This window comes from Ochotona princeps, chromosome 6 (genome assembly GCF_030435755.1).
Source record: "Ochotona princeps isolate mOchPri1 chromosome 6, mOchPri1.hap1, whole genome shotgun sequence".
Taxonomy (NCBI): Eukaryota; Metazoa; Chordata; class Mammalia; order Lagomorpha; family Ochotonidae; genus Ochotona; species Ochotona princeps.
In genome coordinates, this window is record NC_080837.1 from 11,461,540 (window position 1) to 11,481,801 (window position 20,262).

The window sequence follows — 20,262 nt, forward strand, 5'->3', positions numbered from 1 at the left end:
GTTCGCGGGCGTGGGTGCGTTGGGGAAGAGAGAGAGAGAAACCTGGCTGGCAGGTTCCACAAACGACAGAGGCTCCCACCGTCACTCCTAGGCTTTAATCTAGGGATTCAGCGAAAGGGCCGTTCGGGAGATCCGGGCACTAAGCTGCGGTGGGGTATGGGGGGGGGGGAGGACAGATCCCAGGGCCAAAATATAAGCTCTGCAGGCTGGCACGCGAGAGCAAAGGAAGTCAGGAGTTCAAGGACGTTTTTGTGGCTCCAGGCCATCTGGCACTGGCTGCCAATGAAGCCGCGGAGGGGAGAGCTGGAGTCCTGGGGCAGAGTGCCTACAATCCTAGTTGTAAGATTTCGTGGTTGGGAAAGTCTGGGTATTGCCAGCTACTTACAAACAAAACCCAACCCTTGGCTGGGTTCCCACTTTCCGGAAAATGGGTGAAGAGAGAGACTTTGCTTGTTTGTGGCACAACCAAGTGGCATAGTCCTTTGTATGCCAACATTTCAACAATGGACTCGGGTTTCGGCTCTCATCCCTGGGTGTGCATTGGCCGGAGGAACGCGGGGAACACCCGAAGTGGACGAGGGCACCGAGTGAGCCCGAGGCCCTGTAGTTCTGTTATCTTACTTTATCTCATGGCAACCAGGTTATTCCCGTAATAACTCTCCAACAACGAGAAAATAGTCTCCGGTTGTGCTACGTGAGAGGGATTTCCACGATCCACGCCGACACCCAGTGCGAGCTTGACAGGAGTGGTGGAGCCCGCGCCGCCAGGCTCAGGGCTTTGCTCAGATTTGCGTTTGGATTTAGGCTGAGAGTGGGCAGCCGGCACCGGCTCGCCTGGGGACCGGGAGTCGCCGGCAGCCAGCAGGCCCAGGGCCGATCTCCCAGGTTGCTCGGAGGATCTGGGGCCTTGGCGCGCAGAGGCCGGGGCCGGATTCCAGCGAGCCCCGCCTCGGGGTCGGTGCGCCTGGCTCCGCCTCTCCTCACTGGGGCCCAATGGGGCGGCGGACGCTGGCGGCCCCGCCCTGGCTGTGTGCGGCGGCCCGCGGCTGCAGCGGGAGGCTCGGTGCACCCTCGGAGTTCGCTGGTCCCTGCCGTGCGCTCGCCTGCTCAGGATGGCCGGCTACCTGCGGGTCGTGCGCTCGCTCTGCAGAGCCCCGGGCTCCGGGCCGGCCTGGGCGCCGGCAGCCTTGACGGCCCCCGTCTTGCCAGAGCAGCCGCGGCGCCACTGTGAGTGCGGCTCGGAGGGTCCGGGGCGGGCGCGCACCCGGAGTTGCGACGTGGCCACTTGGCGGGCGGGGGGCCGGGGAGGGCGACCCGCGGCTCTGGGGATGGCGAGGCTGGACCACGCGGAAGGCCGGGGGCAGCGGCCCGGTCTCGCTGCCAGCGTCACCCCTCCGGGCGCTTCCGGGCCGACCCGCGGAGCAGGGGCAGGGAGTTGAAGGACAGTGGCAACTGGTGGCCCCGGGTGTTTGCTGGTCCAGAGTAGGCGCTGGCTCGGGGTTGTCCCACTCCTCCGAGTAGCCGGGAAGTGGGGTCTCGGGAGTGTCCCGGGCCCGCTGGGCGTTCTGCGCCCCAAGGATGGGCAGCCGAGGGGTCTGGAGCGCCCCGCTGGCTCCCCGGGAGAGAGGAGGGTCGCAGCGCGGGCCCCTGCTCAGACAAAGGCGGGCGCTGGAGGCGGTCACTTCCCTTTCCTTTTCAGGCGCGCTCTGCGCCCTCCTCGACATCTGGCCCACGTCAGCTGTTTTTGGAGCTCTAGTTAGACAGCTGGAGAAGCGAGCTTTTGGTCGTCCCCTTTCTGTGGCCGCTTGCCGTTTTTCGCCTCGCTTGCTGCGCTCAAGGCTCCCCTCCCCCCCACGTCCTTGCCCGGCTCCCTTGCCACCGAGATCTGGCAGCCCGCGTAAAGTGCCACTTTTTCTAGCCTTTTCCACCGCCTCTGGGGGAGCTTTTAGATTCCTGGTGGGTGGGAAGGCGTGGTCCGGGACGCACCTTGGAAGATGGAGGCGAGTTTTCTGTACCCAAATGGGTTGCCCCGCGGGCATGTGGGCATCCTTGCCTGGGCTGCCTAGTGCCAGCTACCAAAGGCGCGGAACAGTGTGGGGTGCTTGGCTTTCGCCAGTACCTGTTGCCACGGAAACTTCTGTTTAGATCCGGGCAGGAGCCCCTTGGGCTGAGGACGAGGGGGTGCGGAGAGGGCCCAGCCTGCCTTACACGCAAGTGTGTAATTTTTAACTACTTAGGGGAGCAGCTGACAGGAGCCCAGGCTGGGGAAGAGGGGGAAGGCTTGGGCTGCAGCCTGCTCCCAGTCTGCTGCCAAGGAGAAAGGGTTATTTTTGCTGTTGGACTCCTGGGATGTCCTCTCAAAAGGGTCAGCCCTCATGCTGGGGCGGGGAGGGCGGGAGATTGGGCGGTCCCTAGTGTCCCAGGTCATTGATGTTCCCCTTCCATTCAGAAAAAATAGGGGAGAAGCTAGCACCAGTCTCTAGTGCCCCCTTGTCTCTCGTGTGGGTGGTTTAAGGAAAAAAAATGCATAAGAACAAAATAAGCCAAACCACAGGAAAGCACACTAACCTCAAAGCCAAGCCCCCCTGGGGCCTAAATTTGGATAAACTGGAGAGCAGCAGTCTCTGAGCAAGCTGGTTTATGGCTGGGGAAAACGCAGTGTGTTTGAGTTGGACACAGGGCTATACAGTTGGAAGTCTTGCCAGCACATCACCTGGCAACATTGTTGAAACTCAGTACTTGGCATTCCCCTTGATGACAAGGACAAAATACTTTTTGGCTGAAATAGCTTTGTATTTGCCTGGTGATTCTCACACTTGGTCCTGGCTTGCAGCCTCGTGGGCCTGCAGCAACGGCTGCTGGTGGATCTGCCAAGTGAGAGCCAGGAGAAGGGCAGGCCTTGCTTATCAAACCTGCCTTTTATCACTGCTAGCCCAGAAGCCCATTTGTTGCTTTGCCTGCCCCATGTATTTTCCTTCTAGCCTGCTCCGACCAGCAGAGCCAGGAAACCAGTGATGGTAGAAGTCTCTGAAGCTTATTGCTCCTTCACCTCTCTGAGAAGTCCCGCTTTATTGCTCCTTCACCTCCTTATATACTCTTTTCACCCACATCCTCATTTAGCAGGATATTTGATACAGATGAATCCAATTAATCCAGGTGTTTTTAGCCACAAGCCTGGTTCCTGTTCCTGCCCAGCTCAATGAGCACTAATCAACTCCTTAGCCCACAACAGGTGGTCCCCCTTTTTTGTTTTAAAGCAGGCTTGAAAGCACCTGTCTTAGGTTGTGGACTCTCAGGTCATTAGCCTTAACTGTCTTCAGTAATCTTTGTAGCATGACAGAGCCCCTGTCTTAGGTTGGTCAGTGCCCGGTCCATCTTACCTGTCACCGGCTGCCATTCAACGCGTTGCCTGCTGCAGCTGCTAAAACCATACTTGGGGAGGCTGGTAACCCTGTTCCATGGCTAGGAGTATCTTTAGCTCGGTAGCAATCAGTAGACAGTAGTTCCTGGGCTAGGGAAACATTTTGCACTTGCACAGGTGTTGGGTACGTAGACATGATGGGGAACAAGAGGCCCTGACCACATCCCACAGCATCTGCTGCTCCTCTGCCAACAAATCAACCCGCTGTTACAACATAAGCATGCCCACCCGCACGTGTTCATCTATACAGGTCTGTTGTTCCATAGCTCAGGCAGTCAGTTCCGCAAGCTTGTTCATGGTCTCAGCGGTCGCTGTAGGGTGTCCTAGGGTCACCGCTGCTGTGGTGGTGGTGGCTGCCGATGCCAGGGCAACGCTGGCTATGATGGTCGATGTTATGCCAAGGTCTCTTTTATACCTTATCAGGCTAACAGAGGCCTCTCCATTAGCCCCGACAGTCACAGGCAGGTTTCTGGGCAGCTGCATGACAATGGCAATATAGCCATTGCCATTCCAGCATGCTGTTAGGGTGCAGCTGACCTCGGTGCAATTCACTGCAGAGATGTTTTCTGTATGTAAGAGAGAAAAATGGGGGGATAACACAGCAGACATGGGTTTAAAATTCAAGGAGCTGAGGTTCACCCATGTGAGCGAGTCCTCAAGTCCAGAGGAGTGATAGAACTAATAAATTCGATAGGAATAATTGCATCCCTGAAGAAGGGAAAAGGGGGGCATGACAGCACATGTCCATACCCCACAAAACTGCCACATAGAAAAGGTGGGTATTTTCCCCGTGGTAATAACGGGAATAAGAAAAAGCACGGGCAGAGATTGAGCTCTTTATAAAGGGAAGGCCAGACCCCCAACAGCTGGGGTCGCACACTAGGCAGTCTGGTAGTCTGATTTAAGGAGAAACTGGCAGGAAATATCAGGACTTCGGTGCTCATAGGAAGAAGACAAAAAGGAGGGGTGCTTAACAATGACCCAATATACTTGCTTGTCCTGTTGTCCTGTCGACCTTCCGACTCAAGTGCCATAACTATGGCTGGTACCTGAGCGTTCACAAGACTCAGCAGCAGGAGCTTGCCGGACAAGCCTCTCAGGAATCCACCGTGGGCCATTTTCATTTTCTGGGAAAACACATATTGATCCTCGCCCCCATATGAGGACAGGATCTGGGCCTTGCCATTGACCAGTCAAGGGATCCTTCCACATCATGTAACCCTTCTGCTTCCGAGACGGATTCCATGGACGATCTGCAGCTGACTGTCCTTCAGCATCCAGTGTTGGAAAATTTTAGATAAATAATACAAGGTTCAAATGATCTCAGGGAGTGCTATACTCCCCCTTTTCTGTTTTAATAAGGTAATCCTTAATAGTATGGTTGGCGTGTCCACAATACCTTGTCCTTGAGGAGTATAAGGAATGTTTGTAATTAGTTGTATATGGTGGGAGGCAGCAAAATCACAAAACTTACTGCTGGTATAGCAGGGACCATGATCAGTTTTAATAACTTTGGGAGTTCCCAAGATGGGAAAACATGCATTGCAATGGGCCAGAGCATGTCTGACTTGTTCCCCTGTCTGAGGAGCAGCGAGAATAAATCCAGAGCAAGTATCAACAGTAAAATGCACATACTTTAGTGTCCCAAACTCTGGGATGTGTGTCACGTCCATTTGCAAATAATCTTCATATAATTCAATCAACCTGATTAACTCTCCACAGAACAGGGGATTAATCTGTTGACATTCTTGAGGCCTTGTAAGAATAGCAGGGGAAGCCCTAGAACGTGAAACTTTTGGATTCTTGGATTCCTTTTTAAAGATGGTTAAACACATCTGGCCTATGGGAATTTTGGGGGGTTTAATACAATTCTGAAAAAGTTGCAATTCCAAATAATTAAACGTAGGAACAAGTTGTATTTTGTCTGGGGCCATGGCTGATCTTGCCTCAGCTGAAGAGAGACGCTGAAGCTGCTCCTGTAAATCTTTCACAGCTGCGCCCAGATTTAATGGTGCTGATGGCACAAGGCAGCACAGAGAGCTCTGTGCCTGGCCAAAAGAGATTTTTTAAAAATTTATTCATTTTTATTGGAAAGGCGGAGAGACAGAGAGGAGGAGAGAGGAAGATCTTCCATCCGATGGTTCACTCCCTAAGCGGCTGCAGCGGCTGGAGCTGAGCCAATCCGAAGCCAGGAGCCAGGGGTCTCCCACGTGGGTGCAGGGTCCCAAGGCTTTGGGCCGTCCTTGACTGCTTTCCTAGGCCACAAGCAGGGAGTCTGATGGGAAGCCAGGATTAGAATCTGTGCCCATATGGGATCCCGGGGCGTGCAAGGCGAGGACTTTAACCACTACACTATCGCGCTGGGCCCCAAAAGAGATTTTTGCTCGGCACACGTTCTATGGGCACATGCTCTACGGCTCCTCTTCCCCTTCCTCCTCCTCAGAAGAGGACCCGCGAATCTTCTTTACGTAGTTTCTCCAGACTTCGTCTGGGGTTCCTTTTTTACCCTGGTTCGTGGTTCCCTTCCCCTTCTTGTGGATAATTTTTCAAGGAAGGGTTGCACCTCCGCTTGGGGGGATGATAAAGTATTTTTTTACCAAGCACCAGAGGAAAAATGTGGCTACGAGGAGAGCAAACCATGGGGATACATCTCAGACAGTTTCAATGAACTTCTGCAGGCCTTAAACTTAGTGTCGGTGCCTTGTGACTGGAACCGATCTAGATTCCCTTAATCGTCTGCACTTTAGCGAGTTCTTTCCCTGTAAGAAATTTTACTTATGCCCCTGCAAAATATTCAATTCTAAGCTTAACTGGATCTCCGGGGTCCCTCAGATTATCCCTGGTGCCCCAGGATGGGGAGAAGGTCTGGGGATGAAATCATTAATGCCCCTCCAGAGTTCCAGGGGTCCCTCAGATTGTCCCTCGTGCCCTAGGACAGGGAAAGGGTCTGGGGATGAAATCAGTTATGCCCCTGCAAAATTTTTAATTCTAAACTTACCTTCATAGGTCCAGGAGTCCCTCAGATTGTCCCTCGTGCCATGCCCCACGTAAGGCACTGTTTGCTCTGACCAGTAGAGCCAGTAACATGGACACCCGACAGTAGACCAGTGATGGTAAAAGTCTCTGCGAAGTCTGTTTATTGCTCCTTCACCTCTCCTTATATACTCTTCCCCCACATCCTCATTTAGCAGGATATTGGATACAGACGAATCCAATTAGTCCAGGTGTTTTAAACCACAAGCCCAGTTCCTGTTCTTGCCCAGCTCAATGAGCACTAATCAACTCCTTAGCCCACAACAGAAGCCCAAGCTCAACGTTTTTGCAAACTCACCCAGAAAGTTTTTATCTGCTCTCAACTGAGTCTTGTTAAAGCCTGTCGGAAACGACCCTGCTTTTCTGTTTTGGATGCCTGTGCTTAGGCTCGGTATTGCAGGCATATCTTTCTGGAAAGCCAGAGGCTACTTCCAAATCTCTGTGAGGTTGAGGCCTTTGAGGTTGAGGCCCTTTGAGATGGCAGGAACTACAGAGAGCTGCTTGGTTACTGGGAGTCGTGGGCCAGGGCTCTGCCCTGAGATTTGCGCTTAGGAGACCACATTAAAGATGCTAACAGAGAGGCCTGGTGCGATGGCTCAGTGGTTAAATCTTCACCTTCCACGTTCCAGAATCCCATATGGGCACCGGTTAATGTCCCGGCTGCTCCACTTCCTGTCCAGCTCCCTGCTGGTAGCCTGGGAAAGCAGTCGAAGACAGCCCAAAGCCTTGGGACCCTGCACCCATATCGGAGACCTGGAAGAAGCTCCTGGCTCCTGATTTCGGACTGGCTCAGTTCTGCCCGTTGCTGCTGCTTGGGGAGTGAACCAGTGGATGGAAGATCTTTTTCTGTGTCTCTGCTTCTCTCATAGATCTGCCTTTTAAATAAAAATAAATCTTAAAAAAGAGATGCTAGCAGAGGGGTGAGTTGTTTCAGCAGTAGGTAAGCTGCTGTTGGGCTGCCTGCACCTGAGTCAGAGTGCCTGGTCGAGTTCCACCTTTACTTTCCGATTTCGGCTTCCTGCTGATGCACTCTGGGAGGCAGTGGTGATGGCTCCCATTGCTAGGTCCTATCCAAGGCTCCTAGCTTCAGCTTGGCCTAGCTCTGCTGTGGGTATTTGAGGAGTGAGCCAGTCGACAGCCGTTTTCCTTCAAGGTGCCTGTTGGTGAGAACTCGATCCCACCTGGGAGACAGAGAGCCTCAGGGAGGGGCAGGTAGCCAGGCTCATGTGCCAGCACATTGCAACGTGTGAGAGCAGAGCAGGGGGTGCGGGTGAGGTGGGGAGAAAGGCCAGCAAAGGCCAGTGCAGAGGCAGACAGATGGTCCACAGGAGAACAGCGGACTTGTGGCAGGGAGCCATGCAGAAGGTACCCATGGGGAACGGCTGTGAGTGTTGGGACAGACCAGGCAGTCAGGACCTGGTGGGATGAGCTGAGGAAAGGGGAAGCAGGCCATGTAGGTATGGAGAAGGGGACCTGCAAGTTTTGGGGTCTTGGTGGAGGAGCAGAAGGGCAGAGCTGAGGGTGGTTCGGAGTGCTCTGTGGTGGATGAGGGAGAGGAGATGGTGGGGCTCCGAGGTCCCCAAGCCTAGCCTGCACTGGGTGCCAGGTGGTATGACTCAGTCACGTGTTCCCAGGGGGCACCTCAGCCCCAGGGACCCTGTGAGAGCTGGACCTGGGCGGTGACACTCTGGGGAAGCCACGGTGAGTGGTGGTCCCAGGACTGGGGACAGGGTAGCGAGCTTCCTGGGACAGCCCAGCACCTGTGGATGCCTGGTGGGTGCTGCTCCCAGGCCTCAGCTTGCTTGTCCTCACTGGTCTCCCCGGAGAGGGTGCCGGCTCCCCCATATATGTGCTGAACAATGGGCGTGTGCAAGGTGGGATTGAAGGGAGGGTTAGTGAGGAGGCTTGGCTGGAGTCTTAAGATAAAATCCCCTCCTTTTTTTTTTTTTCCTTTGGCTGGTGGAAGCTGGTATTTTGGTAGAGAAAAAGCAAAACTGACCGTCTTAGGCGTTTGTAGGCTGCCAGCCTTCCTCCATCCCTGTAACATTTTCATCATCCTGACCCCCCAAATCCTGGAAATAGTAGCTGCTCTCCGTCTCCCTCTCCATACCTGCCGTGGCCCCCCCGACTCTGAGTTGGCCTCCTCTAGGGATCCCCTGGAAGTGGCTGACCGTGTCATGTATGTGGCAGGTTCCCCTGGTTAAGGCTGAATCATGTCCGCTGGCATGCCTACCCCACGTCCTGCCTGTCCCTCCTCTGAGGGGCACATAGAGGCTGGGAAGGTTTCCATCCTTCAGCTGTATCACTCAGGAGCTTCTCTTGCTTCATGTGCCTTTGTCTGTTTCTTCTGGGCTGATCCCAGGTATGGCGCCACAGGCCCTATGGGCACCTCATCCCGTTTCTGGGGGTGTGAGGGGGTTCTGTGGTGCTGTCCTGCATGGCAACTGCACCGACTCCCACCACACTGGCAGGGCTCCCATGCTACTACGACCTCAAGGACACTCGCTGCTGATTTCTTTTTGAATTCACAGCCGCTGTGAATGCACGCCAGGAGGCGTCTCAGGTTTGCTGTGGGTTTGCCTTCCCCTAATGGGGCGTGATGAGTCTGGCTGCTTTTCACTCTGCGAACCCTGTGCTTACCATCTTGGGAGAAATATCGACTTAAGTTTTCTGTACACTTAGAGAATTTCTGAATTGAGTTTTTGTTGAGATCTAATTTTTGAATGTCGGTCATTGATGAATTACCAAAAAAAAGTGACCACCTGGGCTCCACCTGCTGCCTGGGCTCCCTCCCTGGATGTGCCCTGCTGCTTTTTTTGTTTTGTTTTGTTTTAATTTATTTATTTTTATTGGAAAGGCAGATATACAAAGAGAAGGAGATACAGAGAAAGATCTTCCATCTACTAGTTCACTCCCTAAGTAGCTGCAGTGGCCAGAGCTGAGCTGATCTGAAGCCAGGAGCCTGGAGCTTCTTCTAGGTCTCCCACATGGGTGCAGGATCCTAAGGCTTTGGGCCGTCCTCGACTGCTTTCCCAGGCCACAAGCAGGGAGCTGGATGAGAAGTGGAGCAGCTGGGATTAGAACCAGTGCCCATTTGGGATCCCGGTGTGTTCAAGGGGGAGGACTTTATCCACCAGGCTACTGCGCCAGGCCTTGCCCTGCTGGTCAGAGCACTTGCTGGAAGTGGTGGTGGGGGGAGGGGAGGACAGACTAGGGAGGGACCTCAGCAATCTGAATCCGACCCTGGACCCCGGTGCCGCTTCCACTGTTTGTTTCCTCTCTGGTCTGGGTGGGCTTTCCCTGCTTTACTTCCCTGACTGCGGATCAGGAGCTAAATGTTTCAGTTTACCCAAAGGAAAAACTGATTAACTACGGGTGGTTAAGGAAGTAAGTAGGCCTTGTGAACTTGACCTTGAACTCCCCAGGAGATAGGTGTGGTTTGCACAGGCTGCAGGTGGCTGGGCTTACCTCCAGCCCCACCACACACACCCGGCTGAGGCTGGCACCTGTGGCACTGCCGCAGCAGGGCTCATCAGCGCCTTCCTACAGGGCTGGCTCTTTCTTTGGAAAGTTTGACTTGTTTCCTCAGCCCCGCTGCAGCGCCTTGCGGCCTGACACCAGCTGGCTCAAGGTCACAGGCAGAAGCAGTGCGGGCTTTGGGGAGGTTGTCCTACCATCGGTTCCCCAGGAGACGGGACTTGTCTGGTCTGTGTCTCTTTGCATCATCACATCTGGCCCCTGAGGACTTCCTGGGGCCTGTGTTTTGTCCTGTCTGATACCTGCCATGTTCCTGGGTTCCCTGTCTTCCTAAGTGTTCCTATGACACCCCATGGATTAGAAAGAGGGACCAGTGTGGTGGCCTAGCGGCTAAAGTCCTCGCCTTGAACATGCAGGGATCTCATATGGCCACCGGTCCTGCTTCCCATCCAGCTCCCTGTTTGTGGCCTGGGAAAGCAGTTGAGTACAGCCCAAAGCCTTGGGACCCTGCACCCACTTGGGAGACCTGGAAGAAGTTCCGGGCTCCTGGCTTCAAATCAGTGCAGCATTGGCCATTGTAGTCACTTGGGAGGGAATCACCGGAGGGAAGATCTTCCTCTCTGTCTCTCCTCCTCTCTGTATATCTGACTTTCTAATAAAATAAACAAGTCTTTAAAAAAAAAAAACAGAATTGTTGGCCGTGGTGAGGTGAGCATGTGGTGTTGTAGCACAGGATTCAGACCTGTTGCCGTGAGTCATGGCCATGGCTACTACTGGATGAGGATGTGGCTGGGACCTGCCTAGCCTTGGAGGCTTTGCTCCCACTTGTCATGTGGCCTGGGAGAGTACACAGGACCTGTCCATGGCCCTCCTGCTCCTAGCCACGCTGCAGGCAGGGCGAGAGGTCTGCTGGTCTTGGCCTCCAGTGGGTCCCTTTTCCTGCCCTGCCTCACTGCTGCTTCCCAGGTGTGAGCTTTTGGGATGCACCTGCTGCAGGCCAAGATCCAGCACGCCCTGTCCTGCACAGCGGCACGTGAATAAACTAGACTGGCTCTTTCTTCAAGTGTTCTCTGTGTATATGTGTGTTCCTTAAGCGCTCTTTGGCATTCCTGTCCCAGAATGCCGATTTTCCTTGTGTATCTGACTTTCCCCACGGACCCTCCCCAGCTCCTGTTGCCTGTCTGTGCCCTTCCCCAGAGCCTGGTCAGCCACTGGATGAGTCTGCCAATGCCAGTGGGGTGGGCCTGACCCTCCTGAGCCACCCTCTACCTGCAGGGGCTGTCTCCTACAGGAGGCCTCAGTTGAACTGGCCAATATTTGAACTGGCTGATATTTAGGCTCTGTAACTTGGGGTGGTTTTGGGGACTGCTGAGGAGCACAGCAGGGTCTTCTGCTCCGGCACAACGTCGTGGGGCCGCGGTTTGAGTCTAGTGTTTCCCTCCTGGCCTCAGCTCAGGCGGGTGCCCAGTCTGTCGGCAACAAAGCTTGTGACCAGGTCACTTCAAGAGTCTTTTTTTTTTTTTTTTTTTTTTTTTGGAAAGGCCCAGAGTTGTAAGGGGAGCTGGGAAGAGTTGATTCTGGGATGGGACAGGATCTGGGTGACAGGGCCCCATGGCCAAGGTGGCCCCGGCTGGCTGGCATTCTTTAGGTTTCAGGCGAGAGGCTTATATGGGCCCCCTGACCAGCAGTGGGATGGACATCTTCCTGGCTGGACCCACCAGGCCACGCCTGCTGGGACTCTAGTGCTCCCCAGGCAGGCAGGATGCTGCTGTTGCTGCTGCAGAAGGGGGAGGGGAGGCCAAGCCACTGGAGTGCAGGCTGGTGAGGGGTGGGTTCGGCTGGGATGCTGATGAGCTGAGTGTGCTGGTTCTAGATGCTGACAAGAGGATCAAGGTCTCAAAGCCGGTGGTGGAGATGGACGGTGATGAGATGACGCGGATCATCTGGCAGTTCATCAAGGAGAAGGTAGTGCCCCTCCTGCAATGGCCACCTTGCAGAAGCATCCCTGTCACACTGGCGGGCATAAATGCATCTCTCTGCCTGTCCAGCCACCCTTGGTTCATGCCTGGATGCTTAGTGGTGAAGTCCTCAGGCTGCAACCTGCTTGCTTTCTTAGCCTGGCCTGAATCATGCTGTCTTATCTTTCTGTGAAAGGGACCCTGGTGGGCATGCAGGGCAATGGCCCAGCCTTAGGGACCTGGGCCATTGTGAACCTGTGTGTAAGGAGCAGAGGCCTGGCCTCAAAGGACTCTGGCAGGTTGTGTGGGGCAGAGGTCGTTCCTTTGGGCTGAGTATGAGGCAGTGGCCATCCGTGGTGTCTGGCTTCCAGGACTGGCTGACATTTCCAGGGTCACTATGGTGTGGGTGTGCCCAAGGGCGCGTGTGGTCTATGTGCAGCCCCTGCATGGTGTGTACGTCTGTGGGGGAGAAGTTGGCTCCTCCCCTTTGGACTGTAAAGATCTCAGCCCCTCAGAGGACAAGCGGGAGCCACTGTATAGAGAAATCCAGGTGGCCCTGAACTTGGTAGGCCACATGAGCACAAAGGGACCAAGGGCCACACAGCCTGCTCTGCCTGCCTGCCTCCCTTCCTACCCTCTGAAGCCCAGCCTCCTGCCCACTCTGGCTTTGCCCCTGCCTGCTCCCCTGGCTTCCCCTATGCCCACCCTGACTGCTGTGTCTCCAGGCTAACACTGCCTTCTGGCTTTGCCTGCAGCTTATCCTGCCCCACGTGGATGTTCAGCTCAAGTATTTTGACCTTGGGCTCCCACACCGTGACCAGACGGATGACCAGGTCACCATCGACTCAGCCTTGGCCACCCAGAAGTACAGTGTGGCTGTCAAATGTGCCACCATTACGCCTGATGAGGCCCGTGTGGAAGGTGCGAGGTGTGGAGATGGGTGGGCTCTCTGGGTAGGAGCTGGATGTGGGGTCCTGACAGTCTCTTTGGAACCAAGAAGTTGGGAGTACCCAGATGCAGGCCCTCCTAAGGGTAGCAGCACCTGGTGCTGGGGCTAGCAGGTGACTGCAAGGACTCTGCAGGTGCGACTGGCTGGAGTGTGGTAAGGCATTGGCCTCAGGGTTCACATCTGGATGCCGCCAAGTACCCTGTGCCCTGGCTGCAGGCCCGGGCTGTGTGGCTGTTGCCTGAGGTCAGTATCACAGGGAGGAGGACTCGGGGACAATGCTGGTGTTGTCACAGTGATGGCGCCTTGTCCCTTCTGGGCAGGCAGTGGGACCCTCCCTCCAGGCTCACACCATGGGCTGCTCCTGCCCAGGTTCACTCAGCCATCCTAGCGAGGTGCCTCCACTGTGCCTATCCTGGATGCTGGTCCTTGCTTCTGGGGGCTGCTCTCAAGGGTGCCCAGAAATATCCTCAGAGTGTAGAGGATGAAGCTGGGTTTGAATAGGTCAAGTAAGGGTGGTTAAGGGGTGAATGCTGTGGGACAGTGGGCAGAATCGCTGCTGGAGATACACATGTCCCACATCTAACAAAGTACTTGCTTGAGTCGTGGCTGTTCTGCCTCTGATCCAGCTCCCTGCTACTGCATGCTGGGAGGCAGCAGAGGGGGCCCAGGGCTTAGGCCCCTCTACCTACACAGGAGGCCCAGCCTGGTCCAAGCCTTTGGGGAGTAACCAAAGTGGTTGGAAGAGAGCATGTTCTCTATTTGCATCTTTGTTGCATTGCTATAGAGCAGATGGGAATGAAGGAAAGGTGATGCAGGAGTTTCTGGGTTCTCCCGCTCTATGCCTGCAGTGGAGCCAGCTGGGAGGATGCCCTGGGGATCCACCTGCAAGCTGCCCAGCTCCCCTTCGTATGCCCACCATAGTTAACCTGCCCGTGGAGGCCCAGCACCCTCCCTACTGTTCCTTCCCTGGGTAACCTGCCCATGGAGGCCCAGTGCCTTCCTCACCTTCCCCTCCCTGGGTAACCTGCCCATGGATGCCCAGTGCCCTCCCCATGCTACAACTTAGCTAACCTGGCTGTAAGGCCCAGCCCCCTTTTCATGCCCACCCTGGCTAACCTGCTTGTGGATACCCAGCACCTGTCCCTGGGCCCACCCTGGCTAACATAGCTGTGGTCCCAGCACCCTTTCCTTGCCCACCCTGGCTAACCTGGCCAGGAAGAATTGGAGTTGTCTTAGCACCAGGCTCTTTTAGGAAGTTTTGAGTTCTCTTGAACCCTGGGACCTGTGGATTCCCATTGTATGGGCAGGAAAGTAGCAGGTCCCCATGGCAGTGACATGGGCAATGCAGGTGCTAGATGAAGGAGGCAGTATGCAGTTGGGGCTCAGAACTCCGCCTTACCCTGGGGCTGCACGACCTCCATGTAGGATGTGGAATGACCTCGGGCCATCTGGCTGCTGTCCATGCCATGTATACTGAATTAATTGAATACTCACGATGACTCACCCAGGAGGCTGGGTGTTTTATCCATAATTTTGTTTTATCACTCAGGTCAAGCCACCTCTATGAATCTTACAGAATTGGCGATGGGTTGAGCCACCAAGCTTGTCAGCATCGCATGTCAGAGTGCTGGTTCAAGTCCTGGCTGCTCTGTTTCTGATCAAGCTCCTTGCCTGTGCACCTGAGAGGGGAGTGGCTGCTGCATCAAGTGCTCCAGTTCCTGCCAAGCACCAGACAGACCAGATGGAGTTCTTGGTTCCTGGCTTTGGCCTGACCCAGCCCTGGCTTTTGTAGCCATTTGGGCAACGGACCAGTGGATGGAAGTTCTATTTATAGCTCTCTAATAAATAATCTTTTTTTTTTTAAATGTTGGATTTTTTGGTAACAGTTTTTAAAGGTTTTTTTTTAATTATTATTTTTTTAAATTTATTTTTATTACAAAGTCAGATATACAGAGAGGAGGAGAGACAGAGAGGAAGGTCTTCCGTCCGATGATTCACTCCCCAAGTGAGTGCAACGGCCAGTGCTGCGCCGATCCGAAGCCAGGAACCAGGAACCTCTTCCGGGTCTTCCCACGAGGGTGCAGGGTCCCAAGGCTTTGGGCCGTCCTTGACTGCTTTCCCAGGCCACAAGCAGGGAGCTGGATGGGAAGTGGAGCTGCTGGGATTAGAACCGGCGCCCATATGGGATCCTGGTGCGTTCAAGGCGAGGACTTTAGCCGCTAGGCCACGCCGCCGGGCCCATCTTTTTAAATTATTTTTATAAGAAAGATTTACAGAGAGAAGGGGAGACTGAGAAAAAAATCTTCCGTCTGCTGGTTCACTCCCCACGTGGTTGTAATGGCTGGAGCTGAGCTGATCCAAAGCCAAGAGGCAGGAGCTTCTTCCGGGTCTCCTATGTGGGTGCAGTGTCCCAAGGCCTTGGGCCATTCTTGACTGCTTTCCCAGGCCACAAGCAGGGAGCTGGATGGGAAGTGGAGCAGCTGGAAACGGACAGGTGCCCGTATGGGATCCTGGTGCATGCAGGGTGAAGACTAGCTACTAGGCTACTGCACTCAACCTTAAATAGATTAATGTTTAAAAAAAAAAACAAATAAACAAAAAATGGGCCTGACACAATGGCTCAGTGGCTAAGATTCTCACAAATGCTGGGATCCCATATGGGTACCCATTCATGTCCTGATTGTTCCGTTTCCCACCCAGCTCCCTGATTGGAGCCTAGGAAAGCAGTGGAGGATGGCCCAAAGCCTTGGGACCCTGCTTCTGTGTGGGAGATTGGGAAAAGTTCCTGGTTTTGAATTAGCTCAGCTCCAGTCCTTGCAGCCACTTGGGGAGTGACCCAGACGATGAAAGATCTTTCTCTCTGTCTCTCCTTTCTGTAAACCTACTGTAACTGCCAGAGAGAAGTCGATCCAAAGCCAGGGTCCAGGAGCTTCATCTGGTTCTCCTACACAGGTGCAGGGTCCCAAGGCCTTGGGCTGTTCTCTCCTGCTTTCCCAGGGCACAAGCAGGGAGCTGGATGGGTAGTGGAGAAGCTGGGACACAAATTGGCGCCCATCTGAGATCCCAGGCATGCAAGGCAAGTCATTAGGCTATTACACTAAGCCCAATAAATAAATTTTAAAAAAGAGTTCAGCTTCAGATCTTCCCAAGACCCAGTTGAAAAGAACTGCTAACTCCCTAAAAACCAACCAAACAAAAAAAAAAAACCCAAAAAACAACCCACAAAACCCACAAAAAAAACCAAAAACTACTGGTGGCGTCCAGAGTCCACTTCAGGTGCTGCTGCCTCCTTGGGATGGCTTTTGGGTACTGCTATGTGGCTGTGTTTTTACTTTTTGCTAGAGCATTCTGGTTGGCAGGTGTGTACTGCTACAGCAAGCCCACTTCCTGTCATTCCTCACAGAGTTCAAACTGAAGAAGATGTGGAAGAGTCCCAATGGAACTATCCGGAACATCCTCGGGGGTACAGTCTTTCGTGAGCCCATCATTTGCAAAAACATCCCCCGCCTTGTCCCGGGCTGGACCAAGCCCATCACCATCGGCAGACATGCCCACGGCGATCAGGTAGGGCAGGCTGGCAGGAGGATCCCACTGCCCATGCCCCCTGCTTAACCCTGAATGCCCATAGCTACCCTCTGCCCACTCCCCTGCCACCCCCATAGTTCCCCTCTGCTTACTCCCCCTACCACACCACCCCCTCATAGCGCTATGCCTGCTCACACCTGCTACAGCCTCCCCACCTGTGCCCGCTCTCTTCTCTGCAGTACAAGGCCACAGACTTTGTGGTGGACCGGGCGGGCACATTCAAGATGGTCTTCACCCCAAAGGATGGCAGCGGTGCCAAGGAGTGGGAGGTGTATAACTTCCCTGCTGGTGGTGTGGGCATGGGCATGTACAACACTGATGAGGTGAGGCCACTCGGGGTGCTGGGATCTCAGGCCAGGAGTGGCCAGGGGTGGCCATGGGCAGCTGTAGGCTTCTGTAGTCTCTACCTCCCCTGTGGTCACACAACTATATCTGTGAGCCAATCGCTGAGGCTGGGGCTGTTGGAAAGGGCTCTGATTGTCTATATACACATCCAATCTAGAGGAAGGCAAGGTTAGCCCCCGCTAGCCTGGCAGTCTGAACTGGGGATGGGCCAGTTGGCTGTGCAAAGCCCTGTTGGGTGCCCTGAAGTGGCAGGTGCTTGCGCCACATCACCAGGCTTTTGTGATTTAAGGAGGCCAGGGTGCAGTTCCTGGCTTTTGGATCCTGGCCTGGGAGATGCGGCATGGCTGGCAGAGGCCAGGCCGGGACCAATCAGGGCCCTCTGTCCTCTGTAGTCCATCTCAGGCTTCGCGCACAGCTGCTTCCAGTACGCCATCCAGAAGAAGTGGCCGCTGTACATGAGTACCAAGAACACCATCCTAAAGGCCTACGATGGCCGCTTCAAGGACATCTTCCAGGAGATCTTTGACAAGTACCAGCCTCTTAGGGTGCAGGGTGGGTGGGGGGAGGCACACCCAAACCTGCCAGTCCCCTGCCTCACCCCACCACAACACCTCCTTTGGCTCCCAGACATTATAAGACCGACTTTGACAAGCACAAGATCTGGTATGAGCACCGGCTCATTGACGACATGGTGGCTCAGGTGCTCAAGTCTTCGGGTGGCTTCGTGTGGGCCTGCAAGAACTACGATGGTGACGTGCAGTCCGACATCCTGGCCCAAGGTGCGCTGCCGGGACCCTGGGGGAGAGGCTGTCGGGGTTGGGAGGGCTGCAGCAGTACTCATTCTGGGCCCTCTGTGGACAGCAGGGCTGGGTGCTCCCTGGCATGTAAGGGAGGGGAGGGGATCCACCAGCCAGGGCTGGACAGGCGCATCACTGCCCCAGGCTGCCTGCCCTATTTGAGACTTAAGTCCCCAAGAGACAGGCGGCAAACCCTGAGCTGGTTGTGGCTGTGATGAATGACTTGGTCAGAAAAACAGGGTCAGGAAGGACTGGGTAACCTTGGCATCACAGGGAGGACTTTTTACATAAGGTTTATCGGGGAGAGAACCACCCCTCCAGCCCTTGTGCCTTGAAAGGCGAATCGGATTGAATTTCAATGGAAACACAGGCACATGTTCAGCCAAATAGTTGAGATACTGGCAACCATCCCACCCCCATCCTGCGCCTCATCCGAGTGTCTGGAGTCCGTTTCCAGGCCTGCCCAAGTTGAGTTCCTGACTCCTGGCTTTGCTTCAAGCCCCAGGCCCTTAGGGACATTTGGGGTGAACCAGCAGATGGGAGCTCTCTGTCTCAAATCGAGAACATTTAAAAACAATAGTAAAAAAAAATTAGCATGGCTTAAGAGCACAGTGGGTGAGAGGGATGATGGGGTGGATGGAAGGGCAGGAGGCAGGGCCTCACGAGAATGAAGGGGGCACCTCCTTGTGAGCCCTGGGTCCTCAACTGTGGGACAAGTGGTTTAAGCTGTCTGGATGGGATCTGGGAGAATTGGTTTATTAAGGAGAGAATAAATCATACTGCTTCCAGGCAGCCACTAACAGTAGCAGGTGGAATGCTGGGGACATGGTGGGTAGTAGCATTTCTATCTGCATGAACTCCCAGTCATTGGCCAGATTGAGTGGGGAGATGGCGCAGGGTGCATGGGGCCTGGAGGCGGGATACCGGGTAGTCTGGTAAGTTCAGGTGCTGGCTTCTGGAGACCCATGATCAGGTGGGTGCGGCCTGGGCTGAGGTGAGGGTCTTCTGCTCTCTAGGCTTTGGGTCGCTTGGCCTGATGACGTCTGTGCTAGTTTGCCCGGATGGGAAGACCATCGAGGCTGAGGCTGCCCATGGCACGGTCACCCGCCACTACCGGGAGCACCAGAAGGTACACTGTGTGTCTCTGCCCAGGGCCCTCAGTTGGCTGGCTGTGTCAGCAGGGATGAGCCTGTTGCCCGTGCGGGGGTGGAGGCGCCCCCTCACATTCCCACAGGGCCAGACCCTCATGTTCCTTGTTTCCTGGGACCCTTCCCACAGGGCCGGCCCACCAGTACCAACCCCATTGCCAGCATCTTTGCCTGGACGCGGGGTCTGGAACACCGGGGCAAACTGGACAGCAACCAGGACCTCATCAGGTGTGTGCAGAGGGTGGGACCTGGATGGCCAGGGTTCTGATGGGTGTGATCCCACCCCAGGGTCGGGGAGGGAGTCTCGGGTAGGATCTCACTGCATCCATCCATCCCCTGCAGGTTTGCCCAGACCCTGGAGAAGGTGTGCGTAGAGACAGTGGAGAGTGGCGCCATGACCAAGGACCTGGCGGGTTGCATCCATGGCCTCAGCAAGTACGTGGCTCAGGGAGCAAGGGCAGGCTGAGGGACTGCAAGTGGAGGTGCTCTCCTGAATCCCACACCCATGAGTCAGAAGGCTGGGCTGGGTGGCTCTGGCGCAGAGCGAGGACCCCACCCCAGCTGCACCTGTGCTCCCCGCTCTGCCATGCCTGGGTCCTCTTTGGTTGGTGGGCTGGGTCGTGCCCTGACCTGTGTGCCTTCTCTTGCAGTGTGAAGCTTAACGAGCACTTCTTGAACACCACAGACTTCCTGGACACCATTAAGAGCAACCTGGACAGAGCCCTGGGCAAGCAGTAGGGGTGGGCTGGCCAGCAAGCTGTGCTCGGTGCCTGGGGTGCCCTGGGGTCAGAAAGGGTGGCGGGTCGGAGGCCCACTCCGGGGTCCCTCTGTAGACCTGTCAGGGGGACGTCTCTATCTAGGGGAGTGCCTGTATGTTTCCCTTCCTGGGCCAGGAGCAGCAGCAGTGTGTTACCTCAGCCAGCCAGTGTGTTTGGCACACTGTAATTTATACCGCCTTGGGGACGCCTGGTGCCGTATTTAGCTACTAAAACATTCTTCACAAAGCCGTCTGCTGTGTTTGTCCCTGCTGGGAAGGGGTGGCTGCTGTGGGCACCGATGGGGTGGTACCCTGGCATGATGGCACCATTCCCTGTGGTCTGCTTGTTTACTGTTTTGTTTTTGTTTTACCCTAAACGTCCAGGCCTTTCTTGGCGTGCCCTGTGCTCCTGCCTCCTTTCCCATGGCTGCCTGGGTGCTGTGGGACAGAGTGTGAGAATGGGGTCTCCTTGTACCTTCAGCAGGTGGTTCCCAGATGGGGGCTTATTGCACTACTTGCAGGCAATTATCAGAAAAGGTCACGGAGAATTGATCCGCAGACAGTGGCACCACACTCTGTGATTATGTTTCTAGTTGTTGAGTTCCAGTGTCCTGGAGAAACAGCTGCATAATCTTTCAGACATTTTATTTTTTTGGAAGGCAGAGTTAGAGGCAAAGAGATGTTCCATCTTCTGGCTCACTTCCCAGTAAACTTTACACAATTTTTCTTTCTTTTCTTTTTTACTTATTTGAAAGACAACGATGACATGGAGAATCTGCGATTCATTCTTTA

The 20,262-nt window shown here is 54.8% G+C and overlaps 1 protein-coding gene across 1 annotated transcript; it reads left to right on the forward strand.

Annotated features, from left to right (window-relative positions):
- The first annotated feature begins 1,037 nt into the window (after positions 1–1,037).
- On the forward strand, positions 1,038–19,717 carry IDH2 (isocitrate dehydrogenase (NADP(+)) 2). The gene is made up of 11 exons (XM_004577928.3): positions 1,038–1,227; positions 11,805–11,896; positions 12,645–12,810; positions 16,242–16,402; positions 16,603–16,746; positions 17,161–17,297; positions 17,396–17,547; positions 18,582–18,694; positions 18,844–18,941; positions 19,056–19,148; positions 19,364–19,717. Exons 1-11 carry the CDS (start codon positions 1,113–1,115, stop codon positions 19,449–19,451), a joined length of 1,359 nt encoding a protein of 452 aa, XP_004577985.1. The 5' UTR covers positions 1,038–1,112; the 3' UTR covers positions 19,452–19,717.
- The last annotated feature ends 545 nt before the right edge of the window (positions 19,718–20,262 follow it).